This window comes from Heptranchias perlo, chromosome 5 (genome assembly GCF_035084215.1).
Source record: "Heptranchias perlo isolate sHepPer1 chromosome 5, sHepPer1.hap1, whole genome shotgun sequence".
In the NCBI taxonomy this organism is placed as follows: Eukaryota; Metazoa; Chordata; class Chondrichthyes; order Hexanchiformes; family Hexanchidae; genus Heptranchias; species Heptranchias perlo.
The window spans coordinates 58384828-58402681 of record NC_090329.1 but is presented as its reverse complement, the minus strand read 5'-3'; the positions used below and the strand labels follow the sequence as shown (position 1 = coordinate 58402681).

The 17854-nt window shown below is 44.1% G+C and overlaps 1 protein-coding gene across 3 annotated transcripts in view; it reads right to left on the bottom strand.

Moving 5' to 3' along the window:
* The window catches only part of si:ch211-243j20.2 (uridine-cytidine kinase-like 1), a 102194-nt gene extending 84561 nt beyond the window's left edge, over window positions 1-17633 (bottom strand). For 2 of the 3 annotated variants that reach the window (XM_067984441.1, XM_067984440.1), the window contains exons 1-3: window positions 17527-17633; window positions 5443-5642; window positions 3239-3345 (exon numbers count right to left, since the gene is read on the bottom strand). In XM_067984441.1, the coding sequence (XP_067840542.1) occupies window positions 3239-3345; window positions 5443-5642; window positions 17527-17597 (378 nt within the window). In that variant the 5' untranslated portion in view covers window positions 17598-17633. The remainder of the gene's footprint in view (window positions 1-3238; window positions 3346-5442; window positions 5643-17526) is intronic. The other variant, XM_067984442.1, reaches the window with a different exon arrangement.
* Window positions 17634-17854: the final 221 nt, after the last annotated feature.

Below are 17854 nucleotides of genomic sequence, written 5' to 3'. Positions count from 1 at the left end.
TGGGCTTGTTTCAGAAAAAACTTTGATGTGATCTAATGGAAACTTTACAAATTAAGTGGATGATAAAGTTGAACCAGCCAAATTGTTCATCCTGATGACAGGTTCAAAACTTAGGGCAATTTCAGCTAAATTTTTCATTCAAAAGGGAAGACAATATATGGAATAAGTTACCAGGAATAGCCAATAGCATAAAACAGTAAGAGACAACTTGATATGTTTTGAAAGGAAGAGGGATACATGTGGGGACAGCTCACATTGAGATCAACCAAAAAGGGACAAGTTTGCTGGGTATCCATTTCTTATAACGTTAAAAGCTTCCTATAACCGTGTAATTACAGAATGCAGTAGCATCAAAATGCAATACTACAATTAGAACACTCCCTAAGAATCCCCAATAGATCTAGTTGATTAGGGACTCAATAAAATGGGAAATTTCTAATGAGCACTACAACCCTTCCACAATCGTCAATCCATTCTCCTCCTCCCCTCCCACCCACCGCCCCCCCCCCCAAACAAATACTGGTCTCCAACATCAGTATGAAAGAAACATTACAATCTCACAAATTGTAATAACACTCCTGAAAACAAAATAGCTTCCTAAAAATTCAGCTCATATTTTTCTAGATCATTTCAGAAGTACTACAAATTTCAAAGTAGCACTACTGATTCAAAGTATTTGTAGTCATAATAAAAAAACAATACTGGATCTATATAATTTTATTTTAAACATATAGAGAGTTTTCCTTTCATTAGTACCCTTGGAAGGCTTATTTCATGGCTGCTCACAACAGGGAATGGGGTAGAGATCTGGGACTTCAGGCCTACGTAAATGGGGTGGAGTCCTGGATTCTCAGGATTCCCCAAGGGTGAGTGGATGCAGAGCGCCTGCACCTGCAACAGGCGTAGGCATTGTGTTGCCATGTAAAATGAGGCAGGAGCATTCCCACTCCTCCCGCCTCATTTTCTTGTAGTTTCACCAACAAGATGCTAGAAGAAGCAGGCCTTAAGATCTTGCGCCCGGACACCAGCCCCCTCTGATTTCAGGATCAGAGTGCTACAGGCAAAGGTTCTGCAGGCAAGTCCCTTCTTTTCCCTTTAGGAGCATCAGACCAGGCACCATGTAGGGGCCTTCTGGCTGATGTTTTTGGACAGCGGCCTGAAGGCCCTGACCATGGCAGCCATTGTTGTTAATGCAGGCCCAAGTGATCTGCAGCAACAGTTGACTTTCCCTCCCTATTCTTGGGCTCTAGGTCCTGCCGCAGGTACAACCAGACCACAGGAATGACCTGCCCACTAAATTTGGACATACGAAGACCTGGACAGATACAGCGCACTTTGGAAAGTTATCGTCACAACAGGATTGTATTGTCCTGTCAGTGTTGTTGGAGTGGCAAATTCAGACTCACTTCAAAATCGTTTCAGATCTAGGCAAATGCAGAAACTGTGTAATGATGTAAAATTCTATATCCATTATGGGCAACAAATGAACAAATTTTTATAATGAAATTTGCACAACATTTTCACTCCTCTCCCACTCCCAGATTTTTGGATGAAGTGATAGATCTATGTTCTTGAAATTATACCAAGTAACATAACCATACAAACACTTAGACAATTATGAAATTCCTCTGTTTGCCATTTTAATGAAGCCATTAACACATTATCAGCTCCATCAAAATAGCAAAGGAAAGAATTTCATACTAATACATTAGTTTTTTTTAATTCTTTCACGGGATGTGGGCGTCGCTGGCAAGGCCAGCATTTATTGCCCATCCCTAATTGCCCTCGAGAAGGTGGTGGTGAGCCACCTTCTTGAACCGCTGCAGTCCGTGTGGTGACGGTTCTCCCACAGTGCCGTTAGGAAGGGAGTTCCAGGATTTTGACCCAGCGACAATGAAGGAACAGCGATATATTTCCAAGAAAGGGATGGTGTGTGACTTGGAGGGGAACGTGCAGGTGGTGTTGTTCCCATGCGCCTGCTGCTCCTGTCCTTCTAGATGGTAGAGGTCGCGGGTTTGGGAGGCGCTGTCGAAGAAGCCTTGGCGAGTTGCTGCAATGCATCCTGTGGATGGTACACACTGCAGCCACAGTGCACCGGTGATGAAGGGAGTGAATGTTTAGGGTGGTGGATGGGGTGCCAATCAAGCGGGCTGCTTTATCTTGGATGGTGTCGAGCTTCTTGAGTGTTGTTGGAGCTGCACTCATCCAAGCAAGTGGAGAGTATTCCATCACACTCCTGACTTGTGCCTTGTAGATGGTGGAAAGGCTTTGGGGAGTCAGGAGGTGAGTCACTCGCCGCAAAATACCCAGCCTCTGACCTGCTTTTGTAGCCACAGTATTTATATGGCTGGTCCAGTTAGGTTTCTGGTCAATGGTGACCCCCAGGATGTTGATGGTGGGGGATTCGGCGATGATAATGCTGTTGAATGTCAAGGGGAGGTGGTTAGACTCTCTCTTGTTGGAGATGGTCATTGCCTGGCACTTATCTGGCACGAATGTTACTATGAGCCCAAGCCTGGATTTTGTCCAGGTCTTGCTGCATGCGGGCTCGGACTGCTTCATTATTTGAGGGGTTGCGAATGGAACTGAACACTGTGCAGTCATCAGCGAACATCCCCATTTCTGACTTTATGATGGAGGGAAGGTCATTGATGAAGCAGCTGAAGATGTTTGGGCCTAGGACACTGCCCTGAGGAACTCCTGCAGCAATGTCCTGCGGCTGAGATGATTGGCCTCCAACAACCACTACCATCTTCCTTTGTGTTAGGTATGACTCCAGCCACTGGAGAGTTTTCCCCCTGATTCCCATTGACTTCAATTTTACTGGGGCTCCTTGGTGCCACACTCGGTCAAATGCTGCCTTGATGTCAAGGGCAGTCACTCTCACCTCACTTCTGGAATTCAGCTCTTTTGTCCATGTTTGGACCAAGGCTGTAATGAGGTCTGGAGCCGAGTGGTCCTGGCGGAACCCAAACTGAGCATCGGTGAGCAGGTTATTGGTGAGTAAGTCGACGACACCTTCCATCACTTTGCTGATGATTGAGAGTAGACTGATGGGGCGGTAATTAGCCGGATTGGATTTGTCTTGCTTTTTGTGGACAGGACATACCTGGGCAATTTTCCACATTGTCGGGTAGATTAGTATCCCACAATGTAATTTCAAGACTTGGATGTTTGTTTCGAACATACAAAATACCTTTTATTTTTAAAACCATCACTGCAAGCAAAACTACTCTACCTTATAGAAGGAATCCATAGAAAGCAGGACCACCCAGGGAACATCCAAAGCCTCAATGATCTTGTTAGCCACTGTAGTTTTGCCAGAAGAACTTCCTCCACACAAACCTGAAAAAAATCATCCGTGAGCACATTATGGAGTTGAAAACTTGACAAGAAGTACACAATATCCTTTCTCAACATCATACAATGGTGTTGATTTACAAGAAGTTGTCCTAAATCATGTTTCCTATTGCTTTTCACATTCAAATGGCTAGCCTTTTCGTCTAGAGTCCAAAGCATAGTCTTTACTAAAGATATGTATGCACAGTAACTCCATCAGGCCAAAAGGATTGTGAAATTATGCTCAGACTGGCCCAAGCACTCAGCGATGATTCTTGTTTGTCATTTTTAAGTCAGAGGCAATGAGTACAAATCATTCACAGCATTAGTTTTGAGGAGTACTTGCATTTATTTAAAGGGCTTCATTTACTGTAATTTGCTTAACTGCATGATCATCTTTTGCCAACAGTTAGGGGTCAAAAGCTATTTATCTAGGTTACTGGACCATTTAAACATTCAGGCCATCTGGCTCAGATGCTGTAATCACAAAAAGATAAACTAGTTGGCTGTAATGCTGGAGTGAGCAACTTTCTCACTCCCCCTAAGTCTTCATAATTATTCTCATCCAATTTTCCCATTTTTGGTTCTTTCATTTTTAGCATTTTTTTAAAAAAAGGGGTTACATTCTATTCCTTTCTCTCATTTCCCCACCCTAATTATGGCCAACCCACCAAAAGCCTTAACAGTGCTCAGAGTCTGGTACTAAGAGGTGAGCAAGCATGGACTAGGACTAACTCCCCATTGATTTTCCCTCTTTTCCTGTAGGGCCTCCTTATAGCCAGTAACTACAAAAAAGTGAAATAAAACTTGTCAAGCCACTTTGTTTAGATTTTTTGTGGCCAAGATTAAAAGTTCTCTCAGTATGAATCAATCTCTACTTACTTTTACAGGAATATTTTCTTTTGATCTAAAGGGAAATTTGGGGCTATTAATATTTCCCCCTCCCCTCACCCAAGTCATCAAGATAGCTGCAAAGAAAATAAATGTGGTATGCAACTTGGCATACTGGCTTACTCAAAGTTGAAGCACATGCGCAGACAGACATGACTGCCACAGTGTTATGAAAAATGTTCAAAAGGAAGCCACAGCACCTAATTAGTTGTGTATAATATGACTCGTACAACTGAAGTAACATTTTTCTATGTACCCGAGGAACAAAGACTTGTGCTAACTAGTTAGATATAATAACCGTATTGACCTAACTTGCAAAGTAACCTGCCACTGTGGCAGATGGAGTTTATTGTGAGGAAGTGTGAGGCCATTTACTTTGGACCGAAGAAAGATAGATCAGAGTATTTTCTAAATGGTAAGAAGCTAGGAACTGTGGAGGAACAGAGATTTAGGGGTCCAAGTACAGAAATCACTAAAAGCTAACAGACATGTAAAAAAAATAATTTAAATGGCTAATGGAATGTTAATCAAGGGGGCTGGAATACAAAATGGTGGAAGTCATGCTACAGTTGTATAAAGCTCTGGTTAGACGAGAGTGTGTTCAGTTCTAGGCACCGCACCTCAGGAAGAATACATTTGCCTTGGATGGGGTACAGCACAGATTCACCAGAATGATACCGGGGCTAAAAAGGTTAAATTATGAGGACAGTTTGCATAGACCAGGCTTGTATAGAAGATTAAGGGGTGATCTAATTGAGGTGTTTAAGATGATTAAAGGATTTGATAGGGTAGATAGAGAGAAACTATTTCCTCTGGTGGGGGAGTCCAGAACAAGGGGGCATAACATTAAAATTAGAGCTAAGTTGTTCAGGGATAATGTCAGGACACACTTAGTCACACAAAGGGTAGTGGAAATCTGGAACTCCCTCACCCCATAAAGCTGTTGAGACTAGGCCAATTAAAAATTTCAAAACGGAGATTGCTAAGATTTTTGTTAGGTATGGGTATTAAGGGGTATGGAACCAAGGCAGGTAAATGGAGTTGAGATACAGATAAGCCATGATCTAATTGAATGGCGAAACAAGCTTGAGGGGCTGAAAGGCCCACTCCTGTTCCTATGTTCCATTACATTGTGCATTACTGCTGGCAAGTTTCAATGCACGTTTCATTGTACTTACCATTAATGCCGTGTAAAACAGAAGTATCACTTACCAATGACAAAGGCTTCTTTAAATGGAGTTCCTGACTCAGTGTACCAGGGAGGTCGCCCTGCAGTGTAGATGGTGCGCTTGCTAGTCCTCAGAAGTGGTGGCTCAGACTTACTTTGGCTTGTTGTTCTCTTCCGTGGAGAAAGAGATGGAGTTAATGGCAGTCTGGAGAACAAACTATCCAAGGAATCCTCACCACTGCCACTAGGATAGAATACATACTATGTTAGACACATGCTTTTTAAGAATTACATACACAATCCTTTATCTTAATGTAGTCTTAGAAACGCATAACACTTATAGTCTGGCTAAACACCCAAACATGTTTGTGCTTCTTTCAAAGAGCAATAATTTTACATACTCGATTGAGCTAAAGAGTACAGTTTATTGCTGCAATACCAATAACCAGGGATATACATGAATATTTTATTGCAATATCCTCTTTGTAAACAATACCATTTTACTGGACCCAATATCATTTTACCAGACCCTGCGTGCTTTTTTATACCCCAACACTGATGATTCCTACACTTAACTCACATTAAGAATGAATGATATAACAGTTCCAAGATATTCGGATTGCAATAGCTGTGACACACAAGCAAGGATTATCAGTTAATGTGAACTTCAACTCCATGTATGCCACGGACTGCGGTGTAGAAAACAGTCAAGCCTTCAATATTCTTCCCTCATTACAATTTCTTTAAGGCAAACATTCTGGATTGCATCGAAAGTCCTGTGTCTGGCCACTGTAAGCCAGGCATAGGACCATCCTTTCCCAGTCCCGAGAAAGACAGAATTTTCTAGAGTACAAGGGGGCAGAAGTTATGCTGCAGCTATACAAAACCCAGGTTGGACCGCACCTGGAGTACTGTGAGCAGTTCTGGGCACCGCACCTTCAGAAGGACATATTGGCCTTGGAGGGAGTGCAGCGTAGGTTTACTAGAATGATACCCGGACTTCAAGGGTTAAGTTATGAGGAGAGATTACACAAATTGGGGTTGTATTCTCTAGAGTTTCGAAGGTTAAGGGGTGATCTGATCAAAGTTTATAAGATATTAAGGGGAACAGATAGGGTGGATAGAGAGAAACTATTTCCGCTGGTTGGGCATTTTAGAAGTAGGGGGCACAGTCTAAAAATTAGAGCCAGACCTTTCAGGAGTGAGATTAGAAAACATTTCTACACACAAAGGATGGTAGAAGTTTGGAACTCTCTTCCGCATACGGCAATTGATACTAGCTCAATTGCTAAATTTAAATCTGAGATAGATAGCTTTTTGCCAAGCAAAGGTATTAAGGGATATGGGCCAAAGGCAGGTATATGGAGTTAGATCGCAGATCAGCCATGATCTTATCAAATGGCGGAGCAGGCACAAGGGGCTGATTGGCCTACTCCTGTTCCTATGTTCCACAGAGTTAAGTGGTTCATGGATCATCCGAGGTAGAACCCTCATCACCTCACAAAAGCTGTTAAGTCCCATAGGGATGTTCCAGTGTTATGAGTTGGTACTCAAACTTTTTTTTTTACTCTCTCCCTGTTATCCTATTGACTCCCACCCATCTTTTCTACTCTTTTCAACCTTAATAATATCCTGCACTATGGATCTTAGCTGTCTATCCAAGTTTTCAAATTTTAAAACATTTTGGTCAATATTTGAAGTGCCATCTACCTTGACCCCTTGTCCACTACATACTGATTTCCACAAGATTAAAAGTCTTATTATGCCTAACTAATGATGGAATTGTAATTACTCTAAACTTTATAATATATTCCAGTTTGTATCATGCTATTGCATTCTGGATCAAGAATTTTAGGAAAAATTGATGTTTATAATACACCACTACTTTTAGAACTATTTTAGAACTCCACCAGCCTAAACATCCACCACCGGCATATCATCGCTGCATTGTATACTTCAGGAGGATGCACTGCCGCACCTTGCCAAGGCTTCTTCGGCAGCACCTCCCAAACCCACGATCTCCACCACAAAGAAGGCAAGACATCAGGTGCATTAGAATACCATCACCTCAAAATTCCTCTCTAAGTCACACACCATCCTGACTTGGGACATATATCGTGGTTGCTTCATCGTCACTGTTAAAAGTCCTGGAAGTCCCTAACTAACAGCACTGTGGGATCACCGTCACCTCAAGGACTTCAGCATCTCAAGAAGGTGGCCCCCTCCACTCAGGGCAACTAGGGATGAGTCTAAATAGAAAATAAAAGTCACTGAAATTAGAAAAAGATAGTGTTTACTGTCGTACTGAGCTGCATGTGAACTCTGTGCTATGCTGCAGGCAGTGCTATACTTCCTATACCAAAGGAATCTGCTATCAGTAAAATAAAAATTGACAACAGCTGGCCTGGAATATCAGGCTCCAGAATCATATATCTGATCCCTTTAAAATGTGGTTTGTCTGAAGTGGAGTTCAAAATTTAACAAGAGTTCTTTAAGGAAATACTAATTGACTGATAAAGGAAAGGCAGTGGATGTTATGTATATGGATTTTCAAAAGGCTTTTGATAAGAATGCCCTGCAAGAGCCTTGTTGATAAAATTAAGGCACACTTCCAAAAGGCGTTTGATAAAGTGCCACATAATAGGCTTGTCAGCAAAGTTGAAGCCCATGGAATAAAAGGGGCAGTGGCAGCATGGATACGAAATTGGCTAAGTGACAGGAAACAGGGAATAGTGGTGAATGATTGTTTTTTGGACTGGAGGAAGGTATACAGTGGTGTTCCCCAGGGGTAGGTACTAGGACCAAAACTTTTCTTGATATATATTAATGACTTGGACTTGGGTGTACAGGGCACAGTTTCAAAATTTGCAGGTGACACAAAACTTGGAAGTACACTGAACAGTGAGGAGGATAGCGATAGACTTCAAGTGGATATAAAACAGTCTGGTGGAATGGGCGGATATATGGCAAATGAAATTTAACGCAGAGAAGCGCAAAGTGATATATTTTGGTAGGAAGAACAAGGAGAGGCAATATAAAGTAAAGGGTACAATTCTACAAGGGGTGCAGGGACAGAGCGACCTGGGGGTATATGTGCACAAATTGTTGAAGGTGGTAGGGCAGGTTGAGAAAGCGGTTAAAAAAGCATACAGGATCCTGGCTTTATAAATAGGGGCATAGAGTACAAAAGCAAGGAGGTTATGATGAACCTTTATAAAACACTGGTTCGGTCACAACTGAAGTATTTTGTCTAATTCTGGGCACCACACTCTAAGAAGGATGTGAAGGCCTTAGAGAGGGTGCAGAAGAGGTGTACTAGAATGGTTCCAGGGATGAGGGACTTCAGTTACGTGGATAGACTGGAGAAGTTGGGGTTGTTCTCCTTAAAGCAGAGAAGGTTGAGAGGAGATTTGATAGAGGTGTTCAAAAGCATGAGGGGTCTAGACACTGTAGATAAGAGAAAAACTGTTCCCATTGGCAGAAGGGTTGAGAGCCAGAGGACACAGGTTTAAGGTGTTTGGCAAAAAAGCCCAAGGTGACATGAGGAAATTTTTTTTTTTTTAAACGCAGCGAGTGATTATGATCTGGAACGCACTGCCTGAAAGGGTGGTGGAGGCAGATTCAATCATGGCTTTCAAAAGGGAATTGGATAAGTACTTGAAGGGAAAAAAATTTGACGGGCTACAGGGAAAGGGCGGAGGGGGAGGGGGAGTGGGGGGGGGGGGGGGGACTAGCTGGATTGCTCCTGCAGAGAGCCGCCACGGGCTCAACGGGCCAAATGGCCTCCTTCTGTGCTGTAACCATTCAATGATATTAAAGAGTGTATGGCAGTATGGATAGGAAGTTAAAGGACAGAAAACAGAGAGTAATGAATAATGGATGTTTTACAGACTAGTGGGATGTATACAGTGCTGTCCCCCAGGGATCAGTGTTGGAACCATGGCTCTTGTCATATATATGTAAATGATCTAAACTTGGGTGCAGAGAGCGCAATTTGCAGATGACAAAAAATAGGAGCATGGTTAACTGTAAAGAGGACTCAGGAGGACAGATAGGTTAATAGCCTTGGCAAATGAAATTTAATGCAGGGAAATGGGAGGGGATGCATTTTGAGAAGGAGGGGAGGATATGTGCACTAAATGGTAACACTTTAAAAGGAGTAGAGGACCAGGCAGACTTAGGGGTTCTGATACACATCTTTAAAAGTGGAAGGACATGTTGATAAAGCCATTATAAAAGCTCCGGGATTCCTAAGTTTTATCATTAGCAGTATAGAGTACAAAAGCTAAGGGGTAATATTAAACCTATACAAAATATTTGTTAAGCTTTCTGTGCTGTAAAATTGTATGACTCCAAGTCTGTGACTGTGTATTTTTTTTGCCAAAAGGGAAAACATAAAAATTATGGTATTAAGCTCAATGATACTAGTTTCAATTTTAAAAGGGCAATTAAAGAGACCATGAGCCATTGATTACTGTGTTCAGTTTTGAGCACCTTACTTCAGGAAAGACATCATGCCAAGGAGAGGGTGGATAAGAGATTCACCAAGATCATACCAGGAATAAGAGGCTAGAAAAACTGGGATTCTTTTTGTTAGAACAAAGAAGGTTAAGGGGAGATCGAATAGTTGTGTTTAAAATTATACAAAGTTTTGATAAGGTAAATGAGAAAAAGTTATTTACATTGGTCAATAGTCAGTAACTAGAGTGCACAAGTTTAAGAACACCAAAAAAATGAAGGGAGTTGTAGCAGATATCTGGGGTTTTTTTTCCCCCCACACACACAGGTTGTTAGAACATGGAATGTTCTACTAGAAACAGTAGTGAAAGCAGAATCCATTATATGTTTTTAAAGGGGGAAGTGAATAAGTATTTGAAAACTAAAATTTTAAATAGTATAGGAAACAGCAGGGGAAAGAGGCTGAATTGATAGCTCTTTCAGAACCTTCCGTGCTGTAAAATTTTACCAATTCTGTGTTTGTGACTGTATACTTTTTGCTAAAAGGGAAAAAGTAAAAAGGATGGTATTAAGCTCAATGTTACTACTTTCAATGTTAAAAGGGCCATTCGAAGAGATTGTGAACAGGAGAGATAATACTATATTGCTTCTCATTCAGACAGAAGGGGCTCGATTTTACCAGGCCTGCGGGTTTCCGGCGGGTTGGGTTTCGGGAGCGTGGTCAACACGCTCGGTGAAATTAGTGGGTTGCCCGCGCGATCGTAGCAGGCAACACACTAATAGGAATCAATTACCTGCTCCTCCGGGGTCCGCGCTGCTGGTCTGCGCGTCGGGCGGGCTGCGCATGCGCAGTACGATCTGTCAGCTGGAGGCTCTCTAGTTAAAGGGGCAGTCCTCCACTGACAGATGCTGCAACCAATGGAACAAATTACAGCATGGAGCAGCCCAGGGGGAAGGCTGCTCCCAGGTTAATGATGCCTCACCCCAGGTATCATCAGATGGGGTGAGGAGGAGGGCGAAGACAGAGATCTTGCACCTGGCGGGCGGGAGGAAGCAGTCAGCCTCTGCCACCAAGAAGGCCTGGCTCGAGGTGGCAGAGGGGGTCACCTGCGCAACCAACATATCGCCCACCTGCATACAGTGCAGGAGGCGCTGCAATGACCTCAGTAGATCAGCCACAGTGAGAACACGAAGTCTTTCCCCTACACTCCATCTGCCACAACACTGCCCCAACCCCACATCTCCTTCGGCACCGCCAACACTACTCTGTCACATCACCCCTCATACCCACTCAAACCCCATCCTCATCTTACCTCCACCTACTCACCTCGCCAGTACTCATCCTGCCACTAACACGCGACCCAATCCTCATACAATCTCATGGCTCTATCCCATACTCACCCTCTCGTGCATCTCCCTCACGGCCAGCCTCACTCAACCTGCCACCACCTGTGCTGCAGCCACAGGGCATGCATCACATATGTGCAGTAGGCAGCGTAAGGCAAATGTTTCGTGAGCATGAAGGGGGTGCACAAGGGTGTCGGAGGGTTTGCCATGGGTGTTACCTATATTGAATTTCAGAGCAACAAACAGCACACATTATATTGGCACCACCACTGCCATGTCTCCGCGAATCCTGTCTGTTGTGTCCAATAATGCCCGCTCCTGGGTATCACTATGAGGACCCACCACTGATGCCACCCATCGTGTTACTGCAGAGTAGGTGCAGGTGTATTTGCAGGGCTCTTCCGCGCAGACGACTGAGAGACATCCGAGGTGTAGCCGGCTGCACCCTGGAAGGGTGCGGAGGAGAAGTTGTGGAGGGCAGTGGTGACTTTGACAGCGACAGGTAAGCAGTTGGTGCTGGGGCCAGCCAGGAGCCGCTCGGCATGAAAGAGCCTGCAGGTCTCCACGACTACATGTCGAGCGAATCTGCGCCTCCGTGTGCACTGCTGCTCGGAGAGGTCCGGGGAGCTGCGCCTCGGTCTGTGGACCCTGTGGCGAGGGTAGTGCCCTCTGCGATGCGTCTCTCTCTGCGGTAGCCCTCCCTCCTGCTGTGCAGGTGGGCGTGCAACAACACCGTGTTGGGGGGCTCCACGTCTCTGCGGCGGACGGCGTGGACTGCGAGGCTGGTCATGCTGTTCGTCCTCCGAGGGTGTCCACGCACCACCCATCTGGCAGGTGTTGGTCTGAGGGGTTGTGCAGGGTAGGTGGGTGGGTCCTCGGACTGGGGCTGCAGTTTCGTGTCGGTCTGTCCTCTGGCTTGGCGGGGGGTGGTGGGGGCAGGGGTTGCCCTATGTGACGCGGTGGCCTCCTGCGTGGGTGAGGGCTCTCCCCCGTGGGGTGCACCTTGGCACCTGCCACAGGCTGCTGGCTGCAACACACCTGGTTGGAGAGAGACTGTTTCCCCCAGTGTGGGAAACACTCTGCAATGCAGGTGAAATCCCACACTTCCTCTTTTGACAGCTGATTCAGCTCATTAACTGACCTCAACAAGCAAGGTAAGTACTCTCAAGTGGAACCCCGCTGGCTTTAATTGCCTGCGGGATTCCCACCAGCGGGGGCCACGCACACAGCCCCGCATGTCATCGGGGAACCCGGAAGTGGTCGGGATCGCGGCGCGATCTGGTCACGTGACCGCATATCGGGATTTTCGGGGCCCCCCCGCTGGAAACCCGCAGGAAACCCGACCCTAAAATCGAGCCCAAGATCTTAAGCAAAAGCCAAGTACCATAATTTATATCATGCTGTTTCTGTTGGTGCTTCCTAGTTTTTGAATTAAAGAGCACAGTATTGAAGAATTATATAAAGCAATCTTCAAACAGCTGGTTGATGAGATCAGTCCAAAATTATTTGCAGAAAAGGCTTTGGGCATGAAGTATATTTGCTGAAAAGGTAGACTCAACTGGATAAAATGGTGTAGCTTATCCTTGGCATCAAACACCATCTTTTAATTCTCTCTGATGTTAAGGGTGCGTCACAATTCAGCATAGTGGTTTCAACTGACTTGAAACAACCATACCAACTACCTAAGCTGCAATGTAAGGAGATCTTGACCATTGAAAAGGAAAGAAAAAATGGACTTGCATTTACACAGCATGTTTAATATAGCAAACATCCCAAGGCACTTTACACAGAGGAGGAAAAAAAACAGATCAAACGATTGGATGGAGGGGGTGGTGAAAGAGATTAGGATAGGTATCCAAAAGATTGGTCGAAAAGGTAGGAAATTTTTTTAAAAGGTGGAGAGAAAAGTAGAGACTGAGGCATTTAGGGAAGGATTTCCAGAATAGAGTGGCGGCAGTTAAAGGGACTGGTTTTTAGTTGAAAGCCTCACAACTTTGCATGAATAAATCAGATAAATGAAGCAAAAGAAGACCATTCTGTTAGGAAATTTAGGCACACACAACTTGCACCAATGTCATTCCAAGAAGTGTCCTGAATTTGGCAAAAAGAAAGTTGAGGTTTAAATGTCAACTTCCCATTACAGATCTTTGTATGTTGTTCAATCAATATTTTAAAAAATTGTTATAAAAATGTTGTACAGTTCATTCTTACTAAAATCATTTTTTTCTCATACTTTAGAAAAGTTTTGTTCGAACGTTAATTATGTTTTTTTAGGTATCAAACTTGATTTGAGAAAGGGAGGGGGAAGGAGTGACGGAGGCACAGGAGGCCGGAGTCAGAAGACTGCAGTAATACTGTTCGAGATTGCAGATATGAGATTGAGAGATATGAAGAGGAGGAGGTGGAGGATTTTAAATTTAATGCAATGGGGACAGGGATCCAGTGTGAATAAGCAAGGCCAGGGCAAGGTGGGAATAGTGCAGACACAATATGGATAGCCGAAATTTAGACTTTTTGGAGGTTGTCGATTGGGAGGCCAGCAAGAAGGACGTAGAAGAATTCAAGTCTGGAGGTGAGAAAAGCATGGATGTGGGTTTCAGCGGTGAATGGGCATAGCCAGGCAATTTTGTGGAAGTGGACTTGGTGATCGAAAGGAGGTGATATTTCAAGCTCAGCTCTGCATCAAGCAGGATGTCAAGTTTTGCACGATCTGGTTCAGAGACAGCTCTTCCTGTGGTTGTAAACTTCACTACTGCACTAAACGTTACACCACTGAATGCGGCCAAGCCATTACCCGCGACATAAGCCAAATCAGTCAGTTGGCTATCCACAGATGTATCAAGCAAGTGACACAGGTCTTTTTGTTGCAAGGCACAACACAGTAATCACTTTCCTTCTATTAAAGGAGGCATCAGCTCGACAGGGCACAGTACTTTTCCCAGGTGGCAAATTTGCACAAGAGTGCAGGTTCTTGTTCCATTTCTGGCATTACCACTTGCTCTTCCTGCTCAGTAACTGCACCCTGTGATGTGCACAGCTGTGTTGATACTTGCATGGGAGAGAGGACACTGTGTGGTCCTGCCTTGCTCTAGGCCACAGACAGTGCTCACAGGCTGCTTTTCCAGGCTTACAGTGACAGAATTCTGACTCGCTAACACACTTCAAACAGATATTAGGTATGGTACCTTGCAAGTGCAGTGTTTGTGTGTTTATACGTATACCTGTGTGAGTAGGAGAGAAGATGGACAAAATGTTAAGAGCAAGATGGTGCTTGGCCTGAGCTGTAAGGAGGCAAGCTGCATCATTTTTCTCCATTCCCTCCTTTCTGACATGCCAGGATGTCTTCCTCAGACAGCACCGATTTCCTCAACTCACTTCATTCATGGAAAAATGTTTTCATTGCTTAGCTGTGGACGTATTCCTGTACCACTTCAGGCAATACAATAAATTCAGACTGACAAAGGTTTTTAATAGAACATCTTAATTTTCCTTTTTTAAAAAAAATCAGGGACTTTAAAGTCAAGAGGTGCAGTCTGCCTGCTGAGATTTAGTATCATGCTTTATAAAACAGAGATACCCCTGTGTTGGCTGTGAAGGACTTTGACTTGTGCAAGGAATTCATTGTTACTTTACTTTTCAGTTAACTCTTCTAGTATTTTTTTGGGTAAGGCTTCTCTCTTCCGCTGTGCACAGAAAATTCTTGCATTTATATAGTGCCTCATCTGATCATCAAAATGTCTCAAAGTGCTTCGTAAAGTAAATTAGTTTCAGATTGCAATGACTATTATGTAGGCAAATTGTTAGATGTTCCTTCTAAGCACCGCTTCAATCCCTCTCTAAAGGAGGGTGGGGGGAAATTTTAGAATTTTGCTGGCTCAGTAGTCGTGGTGATTTAAGTTCCAGATGCAGGAATTCTGTCTATATGCAATTTCAGGGAGTTTTTAGTTAAAAGTCCCAGACCCCAGTTGTTGCATCAGAAGCAAGGTGTGTGATAATGAGTAACAGATTGGTGATTAAAGCTGGGGTGTCCACATTTGGAGTAAATGTACCAGGGAAGATGACTTCTTCTGCATCTAGGTGGGGTATTTTTTTTAATGTACTTCAACCAGTGTGCGTGGCGGATCAGAAGTTAGAGGTGTTTGGACCTCAGCTATTTACAATCTATATTAATGACTTAGATGAAGGGACCGAGTGTAATGTATCCAAGTTTGCTGATGATACAAAACTAGGTGGGAAAGTAAGCAGTGAGGTCATGAAGAGTCTGCAAAGGGATTTAAACTGGTTAAGTGAGTGGGCAAGAAGGTGGCAGATGGAGTACAATGTGGGGAAATGTGAGGTTATTCACTTTGGTAGGAATAGAAAAGTAGAATAGAAAAACAGAATTTTTTTAAATGGTGAGAAACTATTCAATGTTGGTGTTCAGAGAGACTTGGGTTTCCTCGTACAAGAAACACAAAAAGTTAGTATGCAGGTACTACAGGCAATTAGGAAGGCAAATGGCATGTTGGCCTTTATCACAAGGAGGTTGAAGTACAACAGTAAGAAAGTCTTACTACAGTTGCACAGGGCTTTAGTGAGTCCTCACCTGGAGTACTGCATACGGTTTTGGTCTCCTTATCTAAGGAAGGATATACTTGCCTTAGAGGCGGTGCAACAAAGGTTCACTAGATTAATTCCTGGGATGAGAGGGTTGTCCTATGCAGAGAGGTTGAGTAGAATGGGCCTATATTCTCTGGAGTTTAGAAGAAGAAGCAGCAATCTCATTTAAACATATAAGATTATAAGGGGGCTTGACAGGGTAGATGCTGAGAGATTGTTTCCCCTGACTAGAGAGTCTAGAACTAGGGGGTATAGTCGCAGCATAAGGGGTCGGCCATTTAAGACTGAGATGAGGAGGAATTTCTTCACGCAGATGGTTGTGAATCTTTGGAATTCTCTACGAGAGGGCTGTGGATACTGAGTCATTGAATATATTCAAGGCTGAGATAGATAGATTTTTGGACTCTAGGGGAATCAAGGGATATCGGGATTGGGCGGGAATCAAGGGATATAGGGATTGGGCGGGAAAGTGGAGTTGAGGTCAAAGATCAGTCATGATCTGATTGAATGGGGGAGCAGGCTCAAGGGGCCTTAAGGCCTACCCCTGCTCCTATTTCTTATGTTCTTATTTTGTGGATCAAGGTAGCTACTCCCTCTGCTTAGTGGAGTATATGTTGTAGAGCATGGTGTCCAAACTGCAGGCCGAGGGTCACAACACAAATTAAAGTTAGATCATAAGGGCCAGTTCCCTACTTAAACATCACGTCCCTTAATGAAAATGATTTTAGAAAGATTTTTCCAATTCTGGGTGAGTCACCTCATCGCACCTTTAAAGACTTGTTAAAAACTTATTACAGTCTCTCCAACCTCGTGAGCATTTTACGAAAGTGAAGTGTCGGCCAAGCGAAGGCCGATCTGTAGACAAACTAACTCAAGGGCTGCTTTACGGTTCAGAATGCTTTAATGCGTTTGATTTAAAAAAAACATATATTTTTGATTTAACTAATTTCATATTGGTATGTGCATTAAAAAGTAAAAAGAGAATGTCTAAAAATGAGCGATGCAAAAGGTCCCTAGCATTTTGTAAGCACTTCCGGCATCGCGGCTCAATTTCAACTTCATTTTCAGGAGAAAAGCTCCAATATTTCCCTTAAGAAGAAAACGAATTTTCCCAATATAAACCGATGATTCAACTTGCTTATTTTACTTGTAATCGCTTTAAGCAGCAGAATCCGTGCGACTTCCAATGTCATGCGTTTTACCGTTCACATTGACGGACCTTCCCCAGCTTTTGGTTGACTGAAATAGTGCCAGCCTATCATGCAGACAGGTGCATTTGGAAAACAAACTGTACAACGCACAATTTTTCTTCAGGCAAGATGAATTACATAAATCCATATCCAGGAATAAACTGCAGCAATTTAAGGGTTTAACAGTGGAGTTCAGGTTTACTGCCACTCCCCAAAGCACCGCTGGGGGGGGGGGGGGAGAAATACTTCTACTGCAACAAAGGGGTGCACTGCACCCCCATCCATCCATCCCCCATCCATCCACCCCCGCCCCCCACGTGCGCGCATTGTCCCTGGAAGAACGAGACGTCCCGTTCCCCGGCTGCCCCTGGTAACCGGGTTACCCATGGTAACGGCTCCAGGCCTGCTTATTTCCATCATTCGCCGTGCTCCCTACCCAGGGTAGGAATGAAAAGCCGCCAGGTTCCCGTAACTCCGACAACTGTTGTCGAGTACACAGTCCCTTCCATCGGACACCGTGCTCTTCGTTAATACCTGTCTGACCTGGAGATGGTCCTTTCCGGATCCTCTCCCACGACAGCGAGCTGATCCACGTTCTCAGACATTGCTGCGATCCCCGTTTCGTAATTGTTTTCCCAGTACGGTACGTAACACGTAAAGCGGGTGACGCAAGGACCCACGCAGCCTCGGCGCGCACTGATCGTGTCGGATTGTAGTTGGAGTGGGGCTGTTCAAGGTGAAGGGCGGCATTGGTTACCGGCTCTGGTCTTACATTAAATGCTCTAATATTCTCGAGGTCAGTATGCAAATGTACAGTGTAGAGCTTGGAACGTTTCTCCTGGAAATAAATTTGAAAAATGAC